The 27805-nt window shown below is 37.4% G+C and overlaps 1 protein-coding gene across 4 annotated transcripts in view; it reads left to right on the top strand.

Moving 5' to 3' along the window:
* LOC126475507 (glycoprotein-N-acetylgalactosamine 3-beta-galactosyltransferase 1-like) overlaps window positions 1-24788 on the top strand; it is a 363292-nt gene extending 338504 nt beyond the window's left edge. For all 4 annotated transcript variants that reach the window (XM_050103417.1, XM_050103419.1, XM_050103416.1 and 1 more), the window contains exons 5-9: window positions 900-1052; window positions 3103-3241; window positions 4515-4738; window positions 19846-20003; window positions 20549-24788. In XM_050103417.1, the coding sequence (XP_049959374.1) occupies window positions 900-1052; window positions 3103-3241; window positions 4515-4738; window positions 19846-20003; window positions 20549-20761 (887 nt within the window). In that variant the 3' untranslated portion in view covers window positions 20762-24788. The remainder of the gene's footprint in view (window positions 1-899; window positions 1053-3102; window positions 3242-4514; window positions 4739-19845; window positions 20004-20548) is intronic.
* The last annotated feature ends 3017 nt before the right edge of the window (window positions 24789-27805 follow it).

The following is a 27805-nucleotide window of genomic DNA, read 5'->3' as shown; positions in this document are numbered from 1 at the left end:
ACACTTCCCTTGTTGAGAGCCCTTCCTGACACAAAGTAACAATGAGGTGGTGATCAAACCACGGTATTGACTGTCTGGGCATGTTGAACTACAGACAACACGAGCCGTGTACCTCCTTCCTGGTGGAACTGATCGGCTGTCGGACCCCGACCGTCTAATAGACACTGTTCAAGCATGTTTTTTTTTTTGCATATTTGGATGGGTTTAGTGACATCTCTGAACAGTCAAAGGGATTGTGTCTGTGATACAATATCCACAGTCAATGTTTATTTTCACTAGTTTTGGGAACCAGGGTGATGCAAAACTTTTTTTGGTGTGTGTGTGTGTGTGTGTGTGTGTGTGTGTGTGTGTGTGAAGAAGGCTTTGGCCAAACACTCAATGTGTAAGACTCATTTCGTTGTGCCTGTCTGCAACTCAGTGTGCCACCTTTATGGTTAGTAGCAGTCTTTCCTTTCCATTAAATAGTTGATATTACAACTTAGACTTCCCATTGTTTCATTTGGACTCATAACACTGCCATATCAACCAAATATTTTGACAATGAGTTTCTTGGCTTTAAAAATAGAAACTCTAGATGTTTCATCACAGATACATGTGGCTACAGATGGAAAATGCAAAAGTATTGAAACCTCAATTAGTGTAAAATTGGACTGGTGAGTCTTTCACCATAACTGTTTCAAATTTATATACACAATGTTCATTCCATGGTTCACAAAGAGAAATCATCATTTTCACTGTGAAAATGTCTAATAAGCCATTTATACCTTCTGTTGTTGTACATAGTAAAATCCATTTTTTGAATGTTGGCTCCTGAAAATTACTATGAATATTGTTTTATTGCTTACCAGCTCTCTTTCACATATGTACTAATTAAGCAATTCATTCTTCCCTTTTAACAGATGAGGACAAAGTAGCCCGTAAATTGGCGCAGAAAGTCAGAGTGCTCTGCTGGGTGATGACTTCACCAAAGAATCATAATCTGAAGGCACGTCATGTCAAAGCAACTTGGGGACATCGGTGTAATAAACTGCTTTTCATGAGCAGCACCAATGGTAAGTGTTGGCTATCTGAAATACTAGTGCTGGGACTTAGAGGGCTAAGAGCACCCCCCCCCCCCCCCCCTTCCCACACACAACTTGCGTATAAATGTTCCTCCTTCATTATATCATTATATGTTTCTGTAACAAAACTTGTACACACATACAGCATCAAATGAATGCTCACAGCCGAGTATTGAGTGGGAGATCGTCTCTCCAAATTGAGGGACAATCCATTGAGCAAAATACTGAAGAGATTGTAGATATAATACTGTGAAAAAAATTATCCATGTCCTATCATCCATGTCCTTGTGCGAAGAAATAAACTGCAGAGAGGAAAAAAAAAAAAAAAAAATCCAGCAACAGGATTGATTACTAAATTTGGCCACGTTATCTGTTTTCAGTTGTCAGTCCACAACATATCTTGTTCTCTGAGGTTCATTACACATCCAATAGACATCTCTCCCTTCTGCAGTGTTCCATTTCTGCAGATTGTCCTTGGATTTCTGAGTCCCATTCCCAGTTATTTATCTGTGATTATATGACATTGACTCATTCAGAATATAAATCTTATCAAGTGCAGTTCATTGATTGATTTGTGTTCTTATATTCTTGAATTAATAAGGAATGTTCTGCCATAGTGTAGATATTTTGGGAGTAAAGAAAACCATCCGGGGGGAAGAATAGATAGTGGCTTGGAGGCAGACAGCAGGTGTGCAGGCCCTGAGTGCAGGAGAGACGGGTGGCAGTTGCATGGGCTAGGGATATGACACCAGGGCACTGGAGCCAGTGAGGTGTAATGCATGATGATGATGATGATGATGATGATGATGATGATGATGTGAAGGAAAACTGTTGCAGAGAGGGTGTGGGGATGGTGATTTAACGGAGTCTGAGCCAGGAGGATTATGGGAGCAAAAGATGTATTATAATCATAACTCACATCTCCATATTTCAGAAAAATTGGTGCTGGAGGGAAGGATTCAGGTGACACAGTCTGTGAAGCAGCCATTGAACTTGAGCATGTTATGTTTAGCCACTGGTTGGTCAACTCTGCTCTTGACTGCAGTTTGGCTGTGGTCACTCATTCTAGTGGACAGCGGTCAGTGGTCATGATCATGTTAAAGGCTTCGCAGAACACATGACGTGGCATTTTCACTGGTGGCTGTGCCTCTGATGGAATAGGATAAGCCTGTGACAGGGCTAGAGTAGGATGTGCTGAGTGGGTGACTCGGGCAGATCATGCACCAGGGTCTTCATAGGGATATGGCCCTTTTTCTAAGGGACTAAGAGTGGGAGTGGCATAGGGATGGGCCAGGATGTTGTGTAAGTTGTGGGGGTGATCTTCATCATATGCAGCACCTCAGCACCTCTAGTTCTTGGACGTCGCATGCCCAATCTGTGCAACTACCCCCCCCCCCCTCTCACCCTCATTTTCATCCTGCATGCCTCACGCCTCTCTCTGAGGTGTAAGCTACCGGTCCCCAACTGCTCCACCTGCTTTCCACCTCCTCCCTTCACCCACCTCAACCAATACAGCTCCTACGCTAATCCACCTGTCAAGCTGCAGTCTCAGTGTTGTTTTGTGTCCAACTAGCACAGTGTAGGTGCACAGGTGTGTGTGTGTGGGGGGGGGGGGGGGGGGGGAGTTATTTGTGCAACTGATTCCTGATTGTTTGACTAACCATCCCTCCCTTTATATAATTACCTCCATCTCTTTCTTTATCAGTTTAAGAAGTAAAATTCGTAGCTTTTTACATTAAGTATATCAGCCACAGCATCAATTCTCTCATTGTGTCAAAGATTCAATTTCAGTAGTGTTTGCTGTTCTTCTAGATACCCTTTGTAAAGCAGTTCAGTCTAAATATGTCCATGTATTCTGTTCAGTTTAAATTACTGTTTGTCCATTATATTTTCTTCACCCATCAATTCCTTTGTCATGTACTAGGTACTATGCAAATGAAAAAAAATAATATAACATGAGTGGCATGCTTAAATACCAGTAATGCCATTATGTAAGCGTGTATTTCTGTCTAAGTGTTGTTAACTTAATTTTTTTTAACAGATACATCATTACCAACTGTTAAGCTCCCAGTGAAAGAGGGTAGAGATCATTTATGGGCCAAAACAAAAGAAGCATTTCGTTATGTGTATAATCATCATCTAAATGATGCTGACTGGTTTATGAAAGCTGATGATGACACGTAAGTTTGACTTCCTTGCTGTTTGACTATGAAAATATTATGGAAGCTGATACTGACAAAATACTCAACTTGGGGGGAGAGAGAGAGAGAGAGAGAGAGAGAGAGAGAGAACACTATTTACATGAAATTACAATGAAATGAACACCCTTAGCTGCTTACAGGCATTGACATATGTCAACAGGGACAGATGAAAATGTGTGCCCTGACCGGGACTCAAACCCGGGATCTCCTGCTTACATGGCAGACGCTCTATCCATCTGAGCCACCGAGGACACAGAGGGTAGCGCGACTGCAGGGATTTATCTCTGGCATGCCTCCCGCGAAACCCACATTCTCAACGTATTGTCCCGCACTACATTCGTAGTGCCCCCGCCCATTATACTCATTACTCACGGCGCGCTGCCGATTTCCGTAAGAGTTCGGGTTCTGTTTGGGCATTCGCACAGAAGAAGAAGATGGTCAAGTGGCCGGTGAGCCTTAGCTATATATATATTTACTAAGATGGTATCTGTTCTTTCGGACATGTCCGAAAGAACAGATACCATGGTAGTAAATATATACAGTATTTACATTTCTGAAGGCAAAAGTCAGTAGCAAAACAGCAGTGTTGTGAAACTCTAATGTCATTCTCTAATATGTGTGGAAGAATTTTAACATAGCCTCTTACATAATTTTATTGCAGTAACTGTAACTTTCAGCCTTGAGAGTCACTACTGAGAAAAATGTTACTGATTCATCAAACCCTAATGAAGCTTTTCTATTCCAATGAAATTCTTCTGGAGTTGAGACATTGTCATGATGTAATGAAAATTACTGACATTTTAACTGCTATTGCATGCAGCCTTCCTCCAGATGAAAATCAAACAATGGAAAATCCAGGATGGAATGTAACAATACGAGAGAAGGAAAGTTGCTACTCATTATATAGCAGAGATGCTGAGTCGCGATAGGCACAATAAAAAGATTCACACAATCATAGCTTACGGCCATTAAGGCCTTTGTCAGCAGTAGATACACATTACTTGACAAATGTGGGACGTCTGCTAAGGTTATAAGAAAACAGTTAAATTTAGCGTTTGTTTTGGAAATACCAAATTCTTATTTACAAACAAAAGTTTATATATAAGCTTCAAAATATTGTCATTTATCCATTAACTGTATAAGGGCTCATTAGAAGAAATTTCAAAATGTAAAAAAAAAATATCCGTAACTGTACTGATCTTATTTTGTGATTGAGTAACATTCAGTAATACTAATGTTGTTTTTGTTTCAGGTATGTGATAGTAGAAAACTTGCGCTACATGCTGTCTGCTCATAAACCTACTGACCCATTGTACTTTGGTTGCCGATTCAAACCATATGTAAAACAGGGGTACATGAGTGGTGGTGCAGGTTATGTTCTGAGTCGAGAGGCAGTGAGATTATTTGTGGAGGAGGGACTTCCAGACAAGAAAAAATGCCGTCAAGATCATGGTGGAGCTGAGGATGTTGAGATGGGTATGTAGTGGTTCATTTTATACATTTGACTCTGAAGTGCACCACACATGAGCGATGTCTGGCAGTGATTCAAGGCATGGACATGCAATCACTTCATAGATTTCACATTTGTGGCAAACCGCAGAAATCAGCCGCTTACTGCTTGGAAATCTCAGGCAATCTGAAGGATCGCATGTGATTTGTGCATGCAATATGGCTGCCTGGCTGTTTAGCAGCAATATATGGCAATATGGATGTCTGGCTGCATGTAGTTTCTCTACTAATTAAGTTTGGTTGATTAGTTTTGTTTCATTTTGCTTTGCCCATGTTGAGAAAGAACTTTACAGTTGAATTTATAGTTGTTCAGTAACTACAAAACACTCTTGAGAAGTGAAGAAATAATACAAAATATACCCTTTATTTTCAGTGTTTAACAGTTTGAAGCATGTACTGTTGAAGTAGAAATAGTGAGAAGTTCATAGTTTAAATATTCAGGTAAATCTATTATACAGCTATACTCCAGTCCCTTTTCATTTCATATAATTTGACTCTTCCTCGTACAGTTGAGTTGAGGTATTTTCTAAAGTAACTTATAGTTCCCAAGAAAAGCATTTCAAAATAATTTCAATAAACTAAAATTCCTGTTTTATTTATTTATTTTTGTGAGTGTTCTTGGGGATAAGGAGATCAACTACAATTGCTATTAAAAATAGGAATTCATTTTCCACACCAGAACTTCTCGACACAGTAGAATCCATAATACAGATTGAAATTGCTGCGAAAACTGCTTGTGTGTGGTGGGGTCAAAGCAACCAACAGATTGCAACAAAATCGTGTGATATGGATTGTTGCAGTCCATCACTTGGGTGGGGGACCTTAAGTATTTACACAATATTTGAACATATTACAACTAAAACAACAGTACAGTAATGGAAATTCCAGTATGAAAAAAAACACATCATCATTAAAATAATAGTAAACTGCTTCGAATCACAGAAATTTGAGTCAGATATTACAAGACTAAGGAGGAAAATGAGAATAAAAGTTGCTATGAAAATGTAAAAAGTTTGTACCATAGACATTTTATTTAGTGCCAACCTAATGTAGATAATATGGAATTACTGACAACAGCTGGCAGAGAAGTCCCTAAATGTTGGGTTTTGAAATCAAGGTAAGCTGATTCCATTTCTAGTCCAACTTCAGTATCAGTAACAAGCTGCGGAGGTGAATGTTTGTCAAGGTTAAGAATTAATTATTGTGAAGTATGTGGAACACCTGTTGGGAGGGATATACAGCTAATGAATATGATCACTGAATTGTTCATTCATTCACATTTGGTATTCCATAAATCTCACCATAAAGATATGTTTTCAGGGACATGAAATTAGTCATCTTTTACATCAACATCCAAAGGAAGTCACTGTAGGCTGCTTCTGTAAAGTATACTAACAATTGATGATGATGATGATGATGATGATGATGACTGTTAATCTGCTCATGCTGATAATTATGAAAATTACATCTAGATATTAGGAGAAAAAAGCCACTTTGAAAAGGGCTTATATCCATGACATGTGCATCAGATGCTGGACAATGGTATTTGACCAAAACCATTTGGACAGTAAAGACTAAACTGAACAGCAACACTGATCAAATGCTGTTTTGGATAAAAAGAGTTAATGTGACCTTACTCAGGGCACATGCAAATCCATTACCTGTTTAATGCAAACATTAGTGTTTATTTATGTCAATTAACATCTCAAAGTCCAAGTTGAGTTAATAGAAGATATACAAAAGATTGTAGCTACACAATCCAGCACATGTTTGATCAGTGTGAGAGCATCATAGAAATGCCCAAAATACTCCAGTTTAGTGAATCACAGCATCTAAAATTCCTTGTGCACTCCAGGGTAACAAGTTAAAAGGGAATCGACACATGGTTAAACTAATAAACAAACTCAGTTCAGTGTGTTATCTCCTTAGAGGCATCTGTCATCATGTTGACCTAAAGATAAATGTGTTGGCTGATTTTGCATGCCGTATATATGCAAATCTAATGCACCATTGAATGTAAAGTGCTCTCCAATTTTGGAATTTAAAATCACAAAAAAAAAAAGAGTTTGTTGGCACATCAGTAGTAGGCGAAATTTATTTTACACAACAATGAATGGATACAGGAACCGTCAAAACAACAATAATTTTTAAATGACCCATAGTTAAGTGATACAGGCATTATTAAAAAACAGAACCTAACTTGATTATCTACATGACATGCAAACAAACATTCAATAAATTACAAGCATTACTCACTGTTATTCACTAATGTTATCTTTTCCTGATTCCCAATCATCCATGGTGTCGTTCCAGAGCACATAATCTTCAGCTGCCATCCAGAGTACTTGGAACATACCAGTCCTTGAATGATTTTACGATCATTAATGCTTTGATATTCTTCAAGGCAGCCAATATCCAGTGGACAATAATATGGAGTGAAGTAACTTAATTTTCCCTTTCAGAGCCAGTTCACAGTTTGGCTTTCATACTGTTCCTGAATGTAACCTTTGAAATGTTTATGTTTTTATACTAGCATCCAGCGGGTTGTGCACAGAATTCATTCCTCCAGGAATAATAACAGGGTTACTGGCAAGGCTGTGGGTATTCTTTATGTTTTCAGTGAGATGACTGTGAAATGCATCTAGACGAAGCATTGGTGTTAGTGTGGAAAGCCCACCAGATAGGAATTCCCATACGTCGAGACAGTCAAGCATTAAAGCTTCAGTCATCCATCCCTTCTCTAGTTTTCAAACAATGACATCATCAGGGAAGAACTTTTCATTTTTATGAGTCTTGGGTCTTGTTTTCTGCTTGAAGATTGAAAAAGGGCAAGTTTGCACCCATCTGCTGTGATTGCTAGCGTTACAGTTATACGCTGTTGTTCATACCCTGTTTTGATGGTACCATGTTTTGATGGTAACTTCCTTTGTCCTCTCCTCATCAACTGTGTAATTACATGGCATATCAAAGCAAATTTGCATCTCATCAGCATTGCCTATTTGGCCCATCAAAAAATTCTTCTCTTTCCAAAGTGTGATGACACACCACTGAAATTCTGGGAGTTTTTTCTCAAAATCTTGTGAAAGCTTTTGTATACTATAGTAAAGCATTTTAGTGACAAGCTAGCCTATTTCATAAAGTGATCAACCCATCCACAGATAGCCTTAGTATAGCAATAACTGCAGCTGCCTCTTTTGCTTTGTATCTTGTAGTGTCACTAGTCACAGGTTGCCTATTATTCCTACTTTCACGGACGAATTTGAGAACTTTTACTTCAATGTCAGGGTATCTTCCTTTGTGAGGGCCTGTGAATTTATTTCTGGTAGTGGTAGTTGCAAATAGCGCCAATTTCTGTTTCTTTCATAAGTGAACGTTACTCTCAGCTACACTGAAATCTTGTCCTACCCTCCTGTTACCATATTTTCCCGCATTCAGAATTACTTTGTGCTTGCCTTTCATTTCCTGACTACCTAATGCAAACACACTATGTAGTAGGCCAACAATGATGTAACAAACTTGAGAATTACAACAACGTAATGTGAGTTGAGGAACAAAACCTAAATTTCAATGACGTTGCCAGTGAACAATGGATTCAAATTTGTACTCAAATGTAGTGCGCCATCGAATCTTAAGCACACCCCAATTTTGAATACTGTTGTTGTTGTGGTCTTCAGTCCTGAGACTGGTTTTATGCAGCTCTCCATACTACTCTATCCTGTGCAAGCTTCTTCATCTCCCAGTACCTACTGCAACCTACATCCTTCTGAATCTGTTTAATGTATTCATCTCTTGGTCTCCCTCTATGATTTTTACCCTCCGTGCTGCCCTACAATACTAAATTGGTGATCCCTTGATGCCTCAGAATATGCCTTACCAACTGATCCCTTCTTCTAGTCAAGTTGTGGCACAAATTTCTCTTCTCTCTGATTCCATTCAATACCTCCTCATTAGTTATGTGTTCTGCCCCTCTAATCTTCAGCATTCTTCTGTAGCAGCCCATTTCGAAAGCTTCTATTCTCTTCTTGTCTAAACTATTTATCGTCCACGTTCCACTTCCATTCATGGCTACACTCCATACAAATACTTTCAGAAACAACTTCCTGACACTTAAATATATGCTCGATGTTAACAAATTTCTCTTCTTCAGAAACGCTTTCCTTGCCATTGCCAGTCTACATTTTATATCCTCTCTACTTCGACAGGGTGTCTACAACCCGGGACAACCGGGAGATCCGGGAATAACCCGGGAATTTTTTCATCCAGGATAAAACCGGGAAAAACCCGGGAATTTTTTAGAATTCCGGGAATTTTTCGTTGATAAAGTTTTCAGTTAATTTTTTGTAATTTTGACTGTTAAGAACCGATACTGTAACTAAATGATATTAATGTATCCTGCTACTGCAGAATAATACTGCAGTGTTAAAACATGAACGAGAGAAAAAACTAAAATAAAATTTAAATTGCAAAGGAAATGCACCATATAAAATAAGTGTTCGCACAAGCGTCTGCCAACAGCAGAATGTGTCAAAGGATTTTTAGTACCTTTTCCTGCTTCTGGCTGCAGAAATGTGGCTGTTGGCTGTGTAAGTAGCAGTAGCAGCAACCAGCCACATGGTACCCGGAAAAATTTTACTGGCGCGCCCAAGCTGTCAGATTCACACGTGCGCAGCAGGCCTGAATCTAGTTGGAGGGTAAGAGCAAATGGGGATATCTGAACTGGGCGGCAATTTCGGGGTGGGGGGGGGGGGGGCAAATTCATATTCTTGAGTAAAAAATTGTTGTTTCACAAAGCACCTAGCATCCAGCGCACGTCGGTCTATCGATTATTCATATGATTTTGAAACGCTGCCCTGCTAGTTTTTGAACACATTCTAAGTTGATTTCTGAATGAATTGTAAGTTGATTTTTGAATGCGTGATGCCTCTGCCAGGGGAATCGTCGTCACATCTAGAAACAAACTTTTTTGCAGCCAAAACAGGACGGGGCTTTACGAGCTGAGCAGAATAAAACTGAACCAGAGAATGCCAACTGCTGCTTGTTTATGTGGTTGATTCGGTTTGCGAATGTTCAGCGTTGTTATAATTACTAGCGAAATCCATAGATTCAGACTACCAGAGTGGAAATAAACGACTAACAGGAATAACAGGTAAGAAAGCTTACGTATTATCTTATCGGTGCATCCAAGAAAGTGAAATTTTGACAGAAATTTTTTGGCCAGATAGCTACACTAGACAGGGCCAGTTGCAGTCCCCTGCTAGCAGCCGTTTAACTTCCATTCTGGAAGTAGCGTGGGAAGAGCATTGTACGAACTCGTAATAATGGCTAACCGGAGAATAATCTCTGGATAACTAAACCGGTGATTGTGACAGGTGAAGTAAAGTTAACCGGAGAATGAGTTTTGACAGTGGTAGGAATAGTTATTTAATTAGTGATGATAAGACTGTTTGTTGGAACGAGGAAGGAGAAGAAACGGGGACATCACACAAATTGTGGAAGAATATGACGATTTCAAATTTATACAAACATTTCATTCTATTTCTCTCTCTCGTGCATGTGAAAGTGGAACGCATGAATGAAATGTGAAACTATTTCCTAACGTAAAGCTTTTTGCTTGCAGTAGGCCAAATAGGTATTTCGTATTGGTACTTCGTGAATTATTTTGTCGTATTATAAAAATGATCATTATTGCCAAAACAGTGTCGCTTATATGGTGTGTGTTACAATTGCTGTAATATTAGAAATGCCTATTTTGTTTTATCCGGCACACAGTGACAAAATAGACGCAATCAGATCGAGAAACCACACCAGTCTTGGGTACTAATTGTATTAACAGCTTTTTCAATATTAGACAACGACATTTCCATTTTTCACGTAGCAAAACGTTTGACGTGATAAGGTAATAGTTCTTTCGCAGAAAGGAAAGAACGCCATGTAAAGCTGTAGCAAGATTATAGAGAAAAATCACTAGGACCTAAGGATTGAAGAAATGTATACTGTCTTGCCTGTCTCCTGTCTGTACTGGTTTTAGGTATCCTATATTGAATTTTATGTTGCACAGAACAACAACTTATTAGCTAATAGACAATAAAGAGTCCAGATTTTCTGAAGAGTAGTTGTTCTCCTGGTTACAAATAATCCTATCCAGTATTAATTGCGAGGGGTTGGGCAGAATGTCAAACCGGCTGACTGGGAGCAGGATAGGCACTACAGGATATATTAATTTCCACTGTCCTGATATAGTTTGATAGCATCCATTACAAAATATACACATTTGAGTTCCACAGAGCGAAATACAGTGACCTGCGCTATAAGAATGTTGTTTTAAGAGGCGTGGCACTGCATTGCACACTTAAGACCAAACAACGTGTCTTAAATTTCCTCGAAGATAGATGTTTTATGTATCAGACTCTTCATAAAGATGTGCACTACAAAATGAACTTATTTTTGAAAAGTCTGAGTTATTGGGAGGGGGGGGGGGGGAGGGAGGGAGAGGTGGTAGTCTCCACGTGTCCCGTGTTTACATTTTGTGATTTTTCTGTTTCCTCTTCGTTTACTGCTCTCACGTCAAATGAAAACAAGACAGATTTCTGTGGCTGGAAGCTATCAAATGAATTAAAATATATTCACATAATTACGGAAGGCTAAAATATGTTATGTTACTAGTTTCAGATTTTATTTTATTTCCACTTTTCTGACAGTCAAGCATTAATCGCCTTGCAGAACAATAGTTATTTTTGTCGGTTTGCTAAAGAAATTTGGCTGTTATTAGGGTTTCCTGCTGAGACAATGAATTTATTTGAAACGAAGTCTTTAATTCCACACTATTGGCTAGTTTCAACTGTTCGCTGCGTTTCAAGTGCATGTTTTCATCTTCTAGCATGGATGGCATTATGCCATAACAAAGAACCAAACATGAGATAATACAGTACTGGTACGCGAAGAAAATTTACGTCCCGAAAGCCACACTGAAAAGTTTCATATCAGGTCGAGGCCTACGTCATTGGGAATTTGGACATACGAATGTGCACTGTAAGGCAAACTATGGATTTTAGTATGGTTCACAAAATTCCGACGCTCTTGGAGTATCCTCTGATGTCTTGTTTCTTTTGTGACAAGATGTAGGATCTTTTAATGTTTGCCTCGCACGAACATGCAGGCTTCCTACGTCACTATAGCTGAACAAGCGTGGTGACGCCTCTATCTAGCACTGTCTGGCAACTGCAGAAATTATTTCTAACAAGTCACGGGAAAATATTGCGAATTGCTGTTTGTAGAGCATTATCTTCAAAGTAAATTTCCTTTTGCCCAAAATGAACTATGTGCGAGAATGTACGATGAATTTCCTAAATCTCTCTTAAAAATCAACTCGTTGATGACGAGCCATCTAGAAGAATTTCTAGCCCAAAAGGTCAGGGATTTATGTCGGTATTAAAAATTTTACTGGCGTATTTGTGTGATGTATCTTAAAGAGTAACATGTGCTAAAAAAATCAACATTACATGTGAAAGCTTAGCTTCTCTTGTAGCTTATTAATATTAGAGACAAAAATTATACGCGAAAGCTTTGCTTTTCTTGTAGTAACACTATATATATATATATATATATTTTCCGAGGGAAAGTATACTGCCATTTAACAAGGAAAAAGTGTATTTTCACCCGGGAGAAAATGAATTTTTATCCGAGAGATCCAGGAAAAATCCAGGAATTTCTTTTCCATGTCCGTGTATACACCCTGTTCGACCATCATCAGTTATTTTGCTCCCCAAATAGCAAAACTCATTTACTACTTAAAGTGTCTCATTCCTAATCTAATTCCCGCAGCATCACCCTATTTAATTTGACTACATTCCATTATCCTCATTTTGCTTTTATTGATGTTCATCTTATATCCTCCTTTCAAGACACTGTCCATTCCGTTCAGCTGCTCTTCCAGGTCCTTTGCTGTCTCTGACAGAATTACAATGTCATCAGCGAACTTCAAAGTTTTTATTTCTTCTCCATGGATTTTAATTCCTACTCCAAATTTTTCTTTTGTTTTCTTTACTGCTTACTCAATATACAGATTGAATAACATCGGGGAGAGGCTACAACCCTGTCTCACTCCCTTCCCAACCACTGCTTCCCTTTCATGTCCCTCGACTCTTAATTGAATACTAATTAAGGTAAAAAAGAAGTGCACATATTAGATTTATGTAAATATGATATTTTCACTCCTTGTTGTCATACAGAATGATCTTCTGGGATAGCGCACCTAAATTAAATAAAGGGCTTTAAAAAAAATCACACAAGTTTGCAGTAAGGGTAGTGTGTGAAGTACATAACTGTACATCTTGTAGAAGCTTTTTAAGAATCTTGGACTTCTTACTTCACTTCCTAATACATTTACTCCTTAATATTTATTGTTGCTGGCAGTAAAAATTAGTTTCAACTGAACAGTATTCCACGGTCGCAATGAACAGACACAACAACATTTTCATATACACTTCACCTCATTGTCCAGGGTTCAGAATGAAGCTGCAATAGAACCCCTTTTTAATGAATATCTGGAGACTGAAATATTTTTTCCTTAAACAGAGGTTTTCCTTAAACATAGGGTTTGCCCAAGTACATGGAACGAATGACCTAGAACCATAATCCATATATGTTTAGGCAACATAAGTGCTATTTAGTTACAGAATTTCAATATCCCGTGCTGCAAATTTAACTACAGTGCATATATAACACACAAAACACATCTGCTATCTTTTTTAATCTAGAAGAGGTTTTTGTTTTATCCTTTCAGCATATTGTAGCCTAAGAAGTTGTTGCTCCACTTGACATACATTATAAGAAGTGTTAAAAACTTTCTGTTTGAAGACCGAACAGTTCAAAATTGGGTCCCAATTTGGCAAAACTGCCATGAGCATTGAGGCAATCATCCCACCAACAGACGAGGTTGAAGATATCCATTTTGCTGCATGGAGAAGTCAATAACTTCCTGCTGCAAATGCTCGTCTGACAGGTATCATCGACCCTCCAAGGTCTTCTTCATAGGACCGAAGGCATGATAATTGCTTGAGGAGAGTTCTTGACTATAGGGCCAGTACTCAAGTGTCTTCCAATTGTCCATAATCGACGAAATTGGCCTCTCAGATTGACCGGTGTCTTGTGCTGAATCATGACCAGCACAGAACTTGGCACATCATTCCACAGTGGTGTTTTTTGACAGACATGTGGGCCCATACACATTCTTCACTTTCCAGTGGATGTCTACTGCTGTTTGCCCTTCAGCAGCCAAGAAAAAAATAACGGCATGTTGATCCTGTTTGGACGCCTTTGGTAATAATGTTGCTATGATTCATATTTCTGCATTTGCTGCATGCATGTGACATGGATGTCACACTAATCCCTCACCTACATGTCTCTGCCTATATACGCAACTGCAGTAATATCCACAAACAGAAACTTTTTGATTACAAGTTACAGGTAGAATTGATTCATCTGCTTCAAATGAAGAAAAGAAATTCCTTACAGATTCAGTTCCTTGCACAGCAGCAGTGAAACAAGGGGCAATACCCCTCCCCCTCCTCCTCCTCCTCCTCCTCCTCCTCCTCCTCCAGCAGCCGATGTACCACAGACAACCTTTGTGAAACTATTTAACACAGTTTGTTGTCTTATAGAATTACTGGTAGTATAGTCATAGCCTATAGAATGCTGAACATCGTTGCTTACTTTCTCTAAAGGAATGAAATTGATTTCTGCACAACCAACACACTGTGGCCTTAACAGAGTGCATTATGCCCAAGTCCAAAGTCTTCAGATGGCTTGTGCAGTTCAGGGGAAGGAACCCAACATTTACATTCCTCAGAAACAATGTTTTCTTGTGATTTATGGGGCATTAGTCAATAATATGTACAACTTTCTTCCCCACTGCACTCATCTTGGCATCTAAGCTCCTGATAGATCTCTTAGATTAGATTATATTTACTTTCATTTCAATTGATCCATAGTGAGGAGGCCTTCCAGGATGTAGAACATCTCATAAAAACAATAATACATGACAAACATTTACAACTAAAACAAATAAGCTAATGTACCTTCCGCAGGTCTCAAGTGGAATGATTGTCCTTTTTTTATATCAAATGATCACTATATGAAAGGCTATTTTACAACACCCATTTACTAAGATCGCATTGATGAACTGAATTTAAAATATAAAAAAATGCTTTTTTATTTATAAGGTAATAAACATATAATAGAACTACATTACTGCACTGAAATGGTGCAGAAGTTAGATTGTACTACACACACACACACACACACACACGCACACACACATACACACACACACACACACACACACACACAAATAAAAAGTTGGTTCTACTGAGATATTCATCAGTGGGGTGGAAGGTGTCGGCCATAAACTGAATTTCATTGGTTGTTGAGCTTTTTATGGCTGCTGGCAAGTTATTGGAAATGTGTGTTCTTGAATAATGCACACCTTTTTGTACAAGAGTAAGTGACTTTAAATCCTTGTGAAGATTATTCTTATTTCTAGTATTGATTCATGAACTGAGCTGTTGGTTTGAAAAAGTGATATATTTTTTATGACAAATTTCATTAAGGAATAAATACATTGGAAAGCAATAGTTAGTATCCCTAGTTCCCTAAATGGTTGTTCTTGAGATCACACTGCATGTAGCTCTTTAGCTGGGCTTGATGATTTACCCCAAAACCCATATGACATTATAGAGTGAAATTAAGCGTAGTATGTCATCTTTCTCATTTTTATATTCCCTATGTCTGACAGAATTCGCATTGCAAGTAGAGATTTGTTTAGAATCTTCAGCAGTTCTGTGGTGTGCTCCTCCCAGTTGAATTTATTATCAAGCTGTAATCCCAAGAATTTAACAGTGTCAATTTCTTCTATCTGCTTGTCACCATACGTTAGACATATATTCGTGGGGCACCCCTTACAAGTTCTGAACTGCATTTAATGTGTTTCTTCAAAGTCTAGCGACAAAGAATTGGCTAGAAACCAGTGATTAATGTCTACAAATATTTAATGAGCCAATCTTTCTAAAACTACACTTGCCTGCCCGGTTAGCCGTGGAGTCTAACGCGCTGCTTCCCAAATGGGAAGGCGTGCTGGTCCCCACCACGAATCTGCCTAGCGAATTAGAGTTGAGGTTCAGTGTGCCGGCCAGCCTGTGGATGTTTTTTAAGATGGTTTTTCATCTGCCTCAGTTAATGCAGGCTGGTTCCCGTTATTCTACCTCAGTTACACTATGTCGATGATTGCTGCGCAATCAGTCTCCACATATGCATACACCATAATTACTCTACCATGCAAACATTTGGGGTTACACTCGTCTGGTATGAGACATTCCTGGGGGGGGGTCCACCGGGTGCCGAACTGCACAGTAACCTGGGTTCAGTGTGGGGTGGTGGTGGTGGGGTGAGTGGACTGCTGTAGCCTGCAAAGCCTCTCTGTCGTTTCTAGGTCCCTGGTTCCATACACAGTACACAAGACTAAACTTCATTTGCTATTGATTGCAATGTTTGTATCATTGGCAAACAGAAAAACTTGACACCTGATAATGTTACTGATAAAAGGTCATTGATATAAACAAGAAAAAGTAAGGGCCTTAAGATGGAACCTTGTGGGACGCCACATGGAATTAGTTCTCAGTCGGATGATGCCTGATAGCTTAATACATGGCTCTTTCCTGATAACACCCTTTGTTTCCTGCCAGAGATATCAGATTAGAGCCATTTTGCAGCATTTCCTGTTACACCATAATATTCTAATTTTCTTAAAAGATATTGTGATTTACAGTCAAATGCCTTTGACAGATCACAGAGTATGCCTGTTATCTGCAATTTTTTGTCTGATGAATTAAGTACATTTTCACTGTAAGTGTAGATAGCCTTCTCAATATCGTAACCCTTTAGAAAACCAAACTGCAACTTTGACAGTATGTTATTTGTGATAAGATGGTTATAAAGCCGAGTGTACATTACCTTTTCTAAAATTTTTGAGAATGCTGGCAAAAGTGAAATTGGATAGAAATTTGACACTACTTTTTCATCTGCCTTCTTAAGTAGTGGCTTAACTTCAGAATATTTCGACCATTCAGGAAATATTTCAGTGATAAATGACTGGTCCACATCAGGACTGTTATGGACTGACAGATACAGTTTTCTTTTTGTTTTACAAGATATATATATTCCTTGGGTAATCCATGGCTTCTCTGTAGATTTTGGTCTAACCTCGGTTAGTTTTGGGAGAAGATTCCTGACGTCATACAGGCACTGCTCTTGTAGTCATTAGTATAAGGTAGTGTTCCTATCTTTTGAAACATGTGGGAGTTTTAAATTTTCTAGTGTTAATTGAGGCAACTTGTCACATCCATTGCTGTACACACAAAATAATATCATCATCATTTCTTTACTTTCTTTTAACTCCATGCCATTTTCCTTCCTTAACAAAATATGTCTGTGCAAGAAGTAAATTATGAAGGATGCCAGTTTCATCAACAATGGAAATTTCTCAGGGATCATAACCCTGTATCAGTTGTGGCAATGTAATGTTCTTCCAATACTTCACTTTCTACATCCTCAACCTCATTTTCTCCACATACATTTTTAAATGACAGATTACGACATTTTAAAAAATTGATCCAACCAGCCTTTCAGTGTACTGAAATTGTTTTTGCTGAATTATAATCTTGCTGTGTGTGCAGGCCACAAAGATTAGTTTGATACATCATTGAACAAATACACTTTCCGTACTGTGTAGATCGTAGGGCTGTGCAAGATATCATGTACCATTGCAAATCTCAGTCACTGAGAAGTTTTCACCATAACAGCTTTACTGTATCTGGCTATGATTTTAGTCACAACTGGAAGTTGCAAATAGGAACAGAAAACAGCATTTAACACTCAATGCAGTGTGCCAATCGTTGGCCAACATACATATTTCATACCTCATGTCTCGCGCAGTGGATGTACTGGGTTTTTAACATATTATAACACAGAACTAATTACTGTATGAGTATCAAACTTGATAGCATTAATGTCCAGAGTATGGGGTGCATGATTTCTGTGCATCATAGCACCACCGCAGTTCCAACTATGGCCACCAGGTGCCGTGATCAGTCATTGTGATTCATAGTCTCGCACACCTGACCGGTTGCAGTGCATTTGTTGACATGTCAACATGAGCTTGGACAAAAGGAGCAGGGCATTATGGGTAAAGCTCTATTATCAAAACAATATTAATCCTGCAGCTGTATTTCGAGAATTTCACCGTCTGAATGGATTATGGAAGAGTCCTCTTTCTCCACCTTTTGTGCCGAGTGTGCTGAAGAAGTTTGAGTTCACTGGAGAACTGGGTGTCGCTCTGGGAAGAGGCCGACAACCAGTTGCACCACAGGTAATTGATGAAATCACTGTTGCTATGGCAGACAAAGCTGTGTGAAATTCCTGATCGTCAGGCAGTACGTGTGCTGTGTTACGACAGTTGAACATCCCGTGGTCCACTGTACAGAAGGTGTTTCAAACCATTCTCAAATGGCATCTGTACAAGATCCATATCGTTCAGCAACGTGCACCACAGGACACACGACAACATGCGGATTTTGCTCTCCAGTTTTTTAAAGGCCCAAACTCTTTGCCTTTACAAATGTCTGCTTGTGTCTGTGTATGTGCGGATGGATATGAGTGTGTGTGCGAGTGTATACCTGTCCTTTTTTCCCCCTAAGGTAAGTCTTTCCGCTCCCGGGATTGGAATGACTCCTTACCCTCTCCCTTAAAACCCACATCCTTTCGTCTTTCCCTCTCCTTCCCTCTTTCCTGATGAGGCAACAGTTTGTTGCGAAAGCTTGAATTTTGTGTGTATGTTTGTGTTTGTTTGTGTGTCTATCGACGTGCCAGCGCTTTCGTTTGGTAAGTCACATCATCTTTGTTTTTAGAGTATTCATGTAGATATAGATACAGAATGATATGGGAAGAAACTGCGATCAGAAGTCTTGGAACTCCATATACAGTTCCACTGAATCCGCTATAGGTTAGGAGCCAGCCAAAAGGATTTAAGGAGCAGTAGAAGTGCTCTATTTGTAACTAAAGTGCATGTAAGCAGATGTCACCATACTATGGAGCAAAAAATTAACCAGACAGTGTGTGGAGTATTTGCTGGTAACATCACCTCTTAACTTCTACTCATTTAATTTGCTTGTCCATAGAGGGATGTCCTGAAAATTTACTAGCTCACATGCAGTCAGTTTTGAAATTTTTAAGTCCATCCCTAGGCAACATCTTCTCTTTATGTGGGGGGTGAGTTTTGCAATATCTTTAATTTGGTTAATTTTTGGCACTGCATCTAGTATTATAGTGATTCATTAAGACAGTGTAACATCTCACAAGGCCGGGTGCTGATGACCGCTGAGTTGAGCACCCCACAAACCAAACATCATCATCATCATCATCTCACAAGGCATGTAAAAATGTTTCTCACAATGAAGAAAAATTCTGTTGAAAAATTTCAATTCTGTGTCATTTACATGTAATTTACTGTATTTTCTATTTTAGTTTTGATAGTAGGTACATGCTTTTCATTAATGTACAGTAAATTTAATTTTGTAAGGTAAGGTTCTATACAATGCTCATTGTCAAAATGAGGCAAGAATCTTTTAAACTGGGTGACAGTGAAGAGAAAAAGAGGGATCAAATTGTCAGTGGTTAGGAAAAATAGTATATTCAAAAGTGACATGCCCTGGCTTTGCACAGTAACACTATCTACAGCTGGATGACTTGTCAGTCAAACTGTCTATTAATGAAAGCTGTATAAAAATCCCTACAGTAGTTCTCGAGATTGACCTTTATTTACTGACAGAAAAACGGAAAGGGGCACTTCAGTTTAGTCATATGTATAGATACACAGTAGTTAATGTTGGCTTTGAAGTGGTCATTGTTTAATACAGATAGCAGCCAGAGTAATTGGTTTGACTATGCATTATGCTGACTTTCTTTTCTGTTGTTACTGTGTCATATTTAATGTGTTTGAGGATTGAGAGTTATTTAATTTACAGGTAAATGTCTAGAAGCTGTGGGGGTTAAGGCTGCTGATTCACGAGATTCTCTTGGTCGAGGCAGGTTCTTTCCATTTGTTCCAGAACATCATCTTATTCCTGGACACACTGACAAGAACTTCTGGTACTGGAACTATATTTATTATGAATCAAAAGAGGTAAATTTCAATGATATTATTTCATTTCTTAAAGATTAGAAACACATTATATGTATATAATTACTCAAACTATTGACGTTTAAAATTCGCCACAAAAAAAAGGGGGGGGGGGGCAGTGAAGATATAGAGGATGTGTTGAGAGACACACAAGCTAGATCTCTGAACAATGTAATTCAGCTTTCAAACTTGAATTCCTTATCATAGAGCACACTGTGGCTAGTATGGCTACTTTCCTCCTCCTCCTCCTCCCTCCCCTCTTTTTTTTTTTGTGTGTGTGTGTGTGTGTGTGTGTGTGTGTGTGTGTGTGTGTGTGTGTTCCCACATGCACAGCTCATCTGGAAATCCTGTTTTTATATTAATATTTAGTAAAATGCTAAGAACAATGAGAAAATTGCTTATGTGCAGTGTTTTACAAAAATTTGATAAAAGGAATACATTGAATGTTCATAAATAAAGTACATTGTCACCATGACAATAATACACTTTACATATGCATTACATTGTTATTTTAATTTTTGCTGGTGCTTTCATGTCTTGTTTTACAGGGCCTGGAGTGCTGTTCTGACAGTGCAGTCTCCTTTCACTACGTTTCACCTAATCACATGTATGTGCTTGAATACCTTATTTATCATCTACGCCCATATGGAATTACTCATTATGTGGAAGAGCAGGTTTCTTCAGATGAGCCCATAACAGAAAAAGCATCTGACAGTGGAACATTAAAACCTACAAAACGTGAAATCAAAAATACTCATTGAGGAAGTGGAGATTCATCAAAGGTGATACAAGACGTTAGTTTGGAGTTCAAAACATATACTTACCGTTACCTGTAAATGGTTGAAAAGCATATGTGGAAGGCCTTGTGAAACCAAGGTTCTTTTTTTTCCTATGAATACCTCTGATACCTGTTAAAGTGATTTCTTAAGAGTAAGAAATAACAGAACTTTTTTTACTGTGTTTTCAATTTTAAGCAGAAAGAAAAATTTCAGATGTGACTGAAATGAATCACGTTTTAGTGTTCTGAGATTTTGTATGTTCCAGGGTTCAGTATTCTTAAGCCATAGATCTGCCATTAATATGAATGTGTTTAGGTGGTAATTCAGGAACTGATTGTAGTTCAGTGTCATGTTTCAATTTTTAATTTTAGCTGTCTTAATCAGCTTTTGAAGTCTGACTATGATACTGAGTTTTTTGCCAGTAAAGAAACTATTGTGAAAATTTTGAGTAGTTAAAAAGAGACAGTGTTGACTCCTTGAGAGCTAATGACTAGTCATGTTAGATTTTTGCCATGGGTGAATTCATGCACTCTTCTGTCTGTGATAATAAGAAAAGGATTCATAACACAGTATTGTTGTGACAATTTTGTACAAACTAGGTTGCTCATTAATGATTATTCCTGGGATGAAAGACTCCAGTCGCTCTGGTGTTTGAGGAGCAACAGTAAAGTATACTGGTGAAATTCTTGTGATCAATAGATTTTTGATTTTGTGGAGAAAGATTTGTACATGTATGTGAGTTTAATTTGTTTGGTGATTGATGTATGTCCTCTTAGTAGAAATTGAAGAATGAGGAAAATTTGTGGATTACTACAGATGTCTGTGATTGTGCCATATCAGGACTTCTGTATAGGTTTAATAGCTTACATATCTTAAATACAACTTTGAAGTTTGTAGTTTCTTTTATCCTGTGTGCATTTACTTGTCCTTGAAACAAGCTGAATTAAAAAACAACTAAATAAATAAAAGCAGGGCCCTTGGCCAGCTGTTCTCATTGTGTGCGTTGTTTAATGGCCACCATTGTCTAATTTAATGCATAACTTACTTTATACTATAAATAGAGTGCAGAGTAGTGTAGTGGCTGTATTTTCAACAAAAACATTTAGTCTTGTGATTAAATTTATATACTTTCCCAATTCTTTTGATACCACTCAGCACCTAGTAACAGTATCAGCATCTTAGGTCAGTTTGCATATAAATTTTTTTGGATATAAGGCAACTGTGGAAGAAAAGACTGATATATGATATTAATGAGTGAAATCAAACTGTATTTCTTGTATTTTTACAGAATCTCTCTCTCTCTCTCTCTCTCTCTCTCTCTCTCTCTCTCTCTCTCTCTGTTTAAAATTCTGTTTTGCTCTGCTTTGCTGTGTGTGAGATTATCTACTGTAAATCATCTCATATGCTTTTCTTGTGAATTTCTTTTGTTATGCTTAGACAGTGAAGAGTCATTGTTTTTAATTCTGAATTCAGTCTGTAGAAAATGTTAATGTAAACAGTTATTTGTTATAACTAGAGAGTTTATAAGATAAGAGTCTGCTGCAGCATTTAATTTCTGTGTATTGTGCAGTGGTCCTAGGTGTAGTATTCACAACATATTTTCATACTCTAAGAAGAATATTTATTCTGCAATTGTTCTTTTTTGTGCTGCTTACAGTGTTACTCTTCCTTTTATATATTTGTAGTATAAAAGACTATGCAAAAGACTAGGAGGGAAACTAAACCCATTTTTCATTCTGTGTGTTATGTGATGTATTAGTTGCAAAGTTGACACCTTCTTGGAGTCATCTTACCACATTGTACTGACCTCCAGCCTACAATGAATTTAATTAAAACTATTGAGCACAAATGTGATAATCATAATACACCTACAAACATATTGATATTCGTTACATTGAATTAAAAAAAATGTCTAGTATATTTTTTCAGATGATACACATCAACAATATTCTGCACTTGTAGATATGGAACTATGGAAGTTTGCTCTATTTTTGCTCTGTTCTTTAGTTTTTATGTCCTGTCTTTTGTGTTACATTGGAGAGTAGTCAGAAGTAAGGATAATAATTTGATATTTCAATATGTTTCATATGAATTGCTCTTTGATGTTTGACAATCAACCAACACAGTAAAAAAGTTTAAGGTTACATTATTTGCCTCCATTGCTCAGTAAAGTATGCACTCACTGAAAATTATATAACAGAACATTGAAATTGTAAATATCTGAATATTACATTTAATAACTACTCATGTTATTAAATACAAGACACCTTAGTTCCACAGTCACCTAATGGATTTTTTGTATGAATTTTTCAACTAATATTTTATTTCATGACTTGTTAGCCCCTCTTTCTTCAGTCACATCTCCTACTTTTCACATATTTTAGAATGTTAATATCAGGAATTTTTGGCCTTAGATGTTTTTTTTTAAATAATACATTCTTCAGTATAAACTTGGCAATAGTGGTCTAGTGGAAAAATAAACAGTTATACTGTTGTGTAGAATCATAAAAAGATGGTACATTGAGCATTGGCTATGAGGAGTGCAAGAAGTATCGACCATCACATCACCATGTATGCAGTTCCAATTTTTCAGTGATTTATTTGTAGAAATATACATTTTTATGAAGTGATTGTCTTCTTTGATTAATTTAGATATACCCAAATGAAAATTTATCCATAGTGGCAAGAGTTTTTTTTGATTGTATTGGAAAACAGCACACTGGTGGCAGTAGGCTGTTCATCGCTTGAGATTCACCATTTATTTGATTCATCAGTAGGTTCTTTAAGGCTTTCCAAGATTCATATGTTTGACATTGTGTCAACTGTTGGGAACTATCTGAATCGTTATATTATTCTTAAAATCAGGTTTGCTTGGATCATTTGTAAATCTTTTTATTTTTACAAGAAATCTTGGTGAACCTGTTTTTTAAGAATAATATTTTGAGGTTTATTATGTTACAGATTTCTCTGGAATTTGTTCAAAACAAATGATTTCTCTGTGCAGATTTCATTGTAGTTCATGTACAGGCATACTTAATTACTATAGATTGCATTATTAGTGTTTTGAAGAAGAAGCAAATTAGTTTCTGAACCAGAAAAGACATTTTTATCTTATGTAGGACATTTCATCATCTTCATACTTTTGGCCTTTAATTATTGAGAGACATTCTAACTAGTATAAGAAGCTATTTTCCTGCATCCACTTGTCTTCATTTTCAGCTGTGTATGACTGACTGTGAAATCTGAAGTAACTAGTGAAACTTTCTTGTGACAGATATATTTGCCACAGTGTACTACTTGAAATGTAGATAGTATAATAGTTTTCTTGAGACCGGAATGTTGGTGAATGTAAATATATTATGAAGTGTAAGTGCTATCAACTCACAGACTACATGCATATCATGTGCACGGTGTCGGAGAAAATGCTGACCAAGATTATAAGATGGCAAAAAGCCCAAGAATGATAGACAAATCTGGGAGATTTAAGAAAAAAATGCTGCAATCCTAGTGACTTCATGGGGTAAATTCCACAGTGATTTTGCTTTCTGTGATCTTGCTTAAGCTATCTGTTCCAGCAAATTTATTTGTTTTCCTGTATGTTGTTCTATCATTTGTATTAATTGGTTTCCAGAAAAAAGTCAGTGCACTCTACTTTATTATCCCACATTTTCTTTGCAAACTAAAACACTGTGTTAACTGCTTGTCTTGCTAGAACATTGTAAGATGATGATTTTGTAAAAACTATGGATATATGAAGATATACTGTTATTTGTCTTTCTACTATTGGTCCTCAAATTTCCTGTAGAAGTTTTGAAAGAAATTGTGGTTTTAGTTTAAGAAATCTGAATTCATAAAGGGCTTTGTAAGGAGGATGCTTTTACAACAAACTGAGCAAAATGAACAGAATGATATGTTTTTTCCAATTTGATATACCAAGACATTTTTGTTCTTACTGTCAAGGGCACCCATACCGAGGGGGTTAGAATCCTCCCCTCCCCCCCCCCCCCCCCCCTGCCGGCCGAAGTGGCCGTGCGGTTAAAGGCACTGCAGTCTGGAACCGCAAGACCGCTACGGTCGCAGGTTCGAATCCTGCCTCGGGCATGGATGTTTGTGATGTCCTTAGGTTAGTTAGGTTTAACTAGTTCTAAGTTCTAGGGGACTAATGACCTCAGCAGTTGAGTCCCATAGTGCTCAGAGCCATTTTGAACCCCATCCCCCCCCTCCCCCATCCCTCCCCAGCTTTCAAGGAAAATAAAAAATATGGTGTAGTCAGGTTTTTCATTTTAAAAAATGATTTAAAAGTCAGTATTATGCAGGTTTTTAACAAGGCTAGAATTGGAACTTTATAATTGCTACTTATAAGTCACCTTTCATCTTCCAAAATATTAAAAATACTTTTTGAACTATCGTATGGGCATTCTTGCTCCCTATTATCATTCCTTATGCTGTCATCTTTACTTGAGTTATTCAGGTAATTATATCAGTGTTTTAACTATTTTTCTACCCATGAGTAAACCTTATTGGTGTTAAATGTAACTTTATTCCTTACTTGTAGAACAGTTTATATGATTTTGGGGCAGACTACTAGTTTGTGTGGGGTCTTGCCCACTCGTCTCGTATAGGGTGCCTAAAGGATGCTGCATTCTCGTAATGCTGTACAACAGTTCAAGCAAATGACATTAGTAGTTTTATTTCAATAAAGCAGATTGACAGTACTCAACTTGTATTTACAATAGTGTCGCAAGCGATGGGCGACATGCAACATAAACCAGTGTCCTTGGCTGTATACAGAGTTCATGCAAGTTTGACACACAGTTTGTGGATAACTAATAACTGCTATCATAGCACTCTCAGCTAGGCCGTGCTAATACTCTGTGAATACTGTCCTCTAATTTCCAGCCGAGGCTGGCAGAAGTGGTGTTTATATTCATTTCGGCTAGATGCCACTCTTAACATGGCGATATTGTCTCACTGCCTTCTCTGGTCTTGCATTCTTCTTCTTCGTTCTGGCACTTTTGTTTATACCAGTGAAGTTTGCATTTGTCATGCCATGGCAGAAATTTTCTATATCATACAACTTGTATTTACTTTCAAGCCTACTCTTGTATTTATTGTGCAATAGTCATCATGTTAGCAATTTATTGGAAAATGTCCACAATAAGAAACTGATGTATTTGTTATACTGGTCATTCCATTCCTGTTTACCGAACAGTATGCTCAGGACTATAAAGTTTAAAGTTATTTTAATTTCCAAAATGGATCTTTCCATTTTTCAGTTTAATTCTAATCTTGATTTATTTATTTTTTCCCCATTTATTCAGAACTGTATTTAGTTAACTCTTTCATTTTACAACAGAGAATTCAGATAAGAATAAATTACTTAGACAAGTAGATGCACACATGACTACTGATTACAAACGGTATTTTATAGAAGATAGTGTAAAGTTAACCTGCCGCCTGGGAAACTGTTGAGGTGCAGATTGTGTGTAGATAAGTTTGTAAAATAGATCACAAGATGAATGTTTTCTGCGAATGAATTTCAGTTTGATCAGGAATTTTGTACAGTTAATTAATGGAAGACATTGAAAGTGTCACATTATGTTATTGTTATTACTATGTAAATTGACCAAACATGGCATTAGATGAGAATCTGCAGAGTTGATTTTTCACCTTTATGTACAGAAATTTTGATGCAATCCAGTTATAAGTTTATCATTGAATGTTTTTGAAAAAAATCAGATACTTCCATTATCTTCATCATCATTGTAGTGCTCTGCAATATTTAATCATAGTTTCATGTAGGTGCTATACCCAACTTTTATACTTTAGTCTTGTTGTTATCCAAAGACTCCTGATGTGCCAATAGCTTTCTGTGGTTATTTTGTAAATATCACTGTTATTGTAACACTAATTTGCATGCTGCATTTTAAAATAGGCTGTATGAAATTATTTTATTGTTGTGAATGTTGAGATTTTTATCACTTTTTATTGTTTTTATTGAAATGTTTTTAAAGTGGATGAAATCTAGGCAGTTGGGAGATTGCGTTCATACTTTCAGCTTCCTTTTTTTTGTGTGTAATTCTTTTCAGTTAAATACAAGTGGTAACCAGTTTGCATTCCAAAGTATTTAATGATACATAATTCTATTATACCTGTTGGTTCTTGTATCCTACAACTCAGTTGTTTATTGATGTTCACTTTGAGAAACACTCATTTCATTTTGGATGGAACAATGAGAGAAAAGATGGACAAGTGGGATAGATGGACAAGTGGGTAGTTTGTAACGAGTATGTCAAATTTGTATCAACTGTTACCAAAGACCATGAGAGCAAAATGAATAAAACAGAATGCAATGATATTGATGATCTATTTGGCCAAAGAATGTGTCACTGAGATGTATAAATGTAAAGTATTTTTTAACGAACAGTGGAAAGTCCAGATTGGAATAACAACAACATGGAAAGATAGATTGCTATTCACTGTAGAGAGGAGATTTTGAGTTGCAGGCAGGCACGATGAAAAAGACTGCTAATATTTAAATCTTTTGGACAGAATTGTTCTGCTGCAGTAGAAAACACATACAAACACACAGATAGTCAGGCTTTAGCATCTTGAGACAGTGGCCATGCATGTGTAAGTTGAGATTGTGTGAATGTATGTGTGTTTTTCACTGCAGAAGAAAGTCTTTGTCTGAGAGCTTTAATATTTTAGCAGTCTTTTTACTGTGTCTGTCTGCAACTCAATGCCTCCTCTATATGGTGAGACTCAACACCACCTCTATAAGATGAGTAGCAATCTATCCTTTCTGCATTGTCATTGTATTTTTTAATTATAAAGAGAAATGATGTGTACATAAAAATCAGATGCTGGCATTTGAGATGGAAGTGTAACTTGTCTCTGGATAGATGTTCGTAGCTTCTTAGTATATACATACAATTTCCATGTACTGAGATTATAGCAGTGTTTTTAATGTTCATTTGTAAAAGAATTCCTAATTTCTTGTTGTTGTACATACTATTCAAATTT

The sequence above is a fragment of the Schistocerca serialis genome, chromosome 4, assembly GCF_023864345.2.
Source record: "Schistocerca serialis cubense isolate TAMUIC-IGC-003099 chromosome 4, iqSchSeri2.2, whole genome shotgun sequence".
Lineage (NCBI taxonomy): Eukaryota > Metazoa > Arthropoda > Insecta > Orthoptera > Acrididae > Schistocerca > Schistocerca serialis.
Note: the sequence above shows the minus strand (reverse complement) of the source record. Positions and strands in the feature narration are given on the sequence as shown.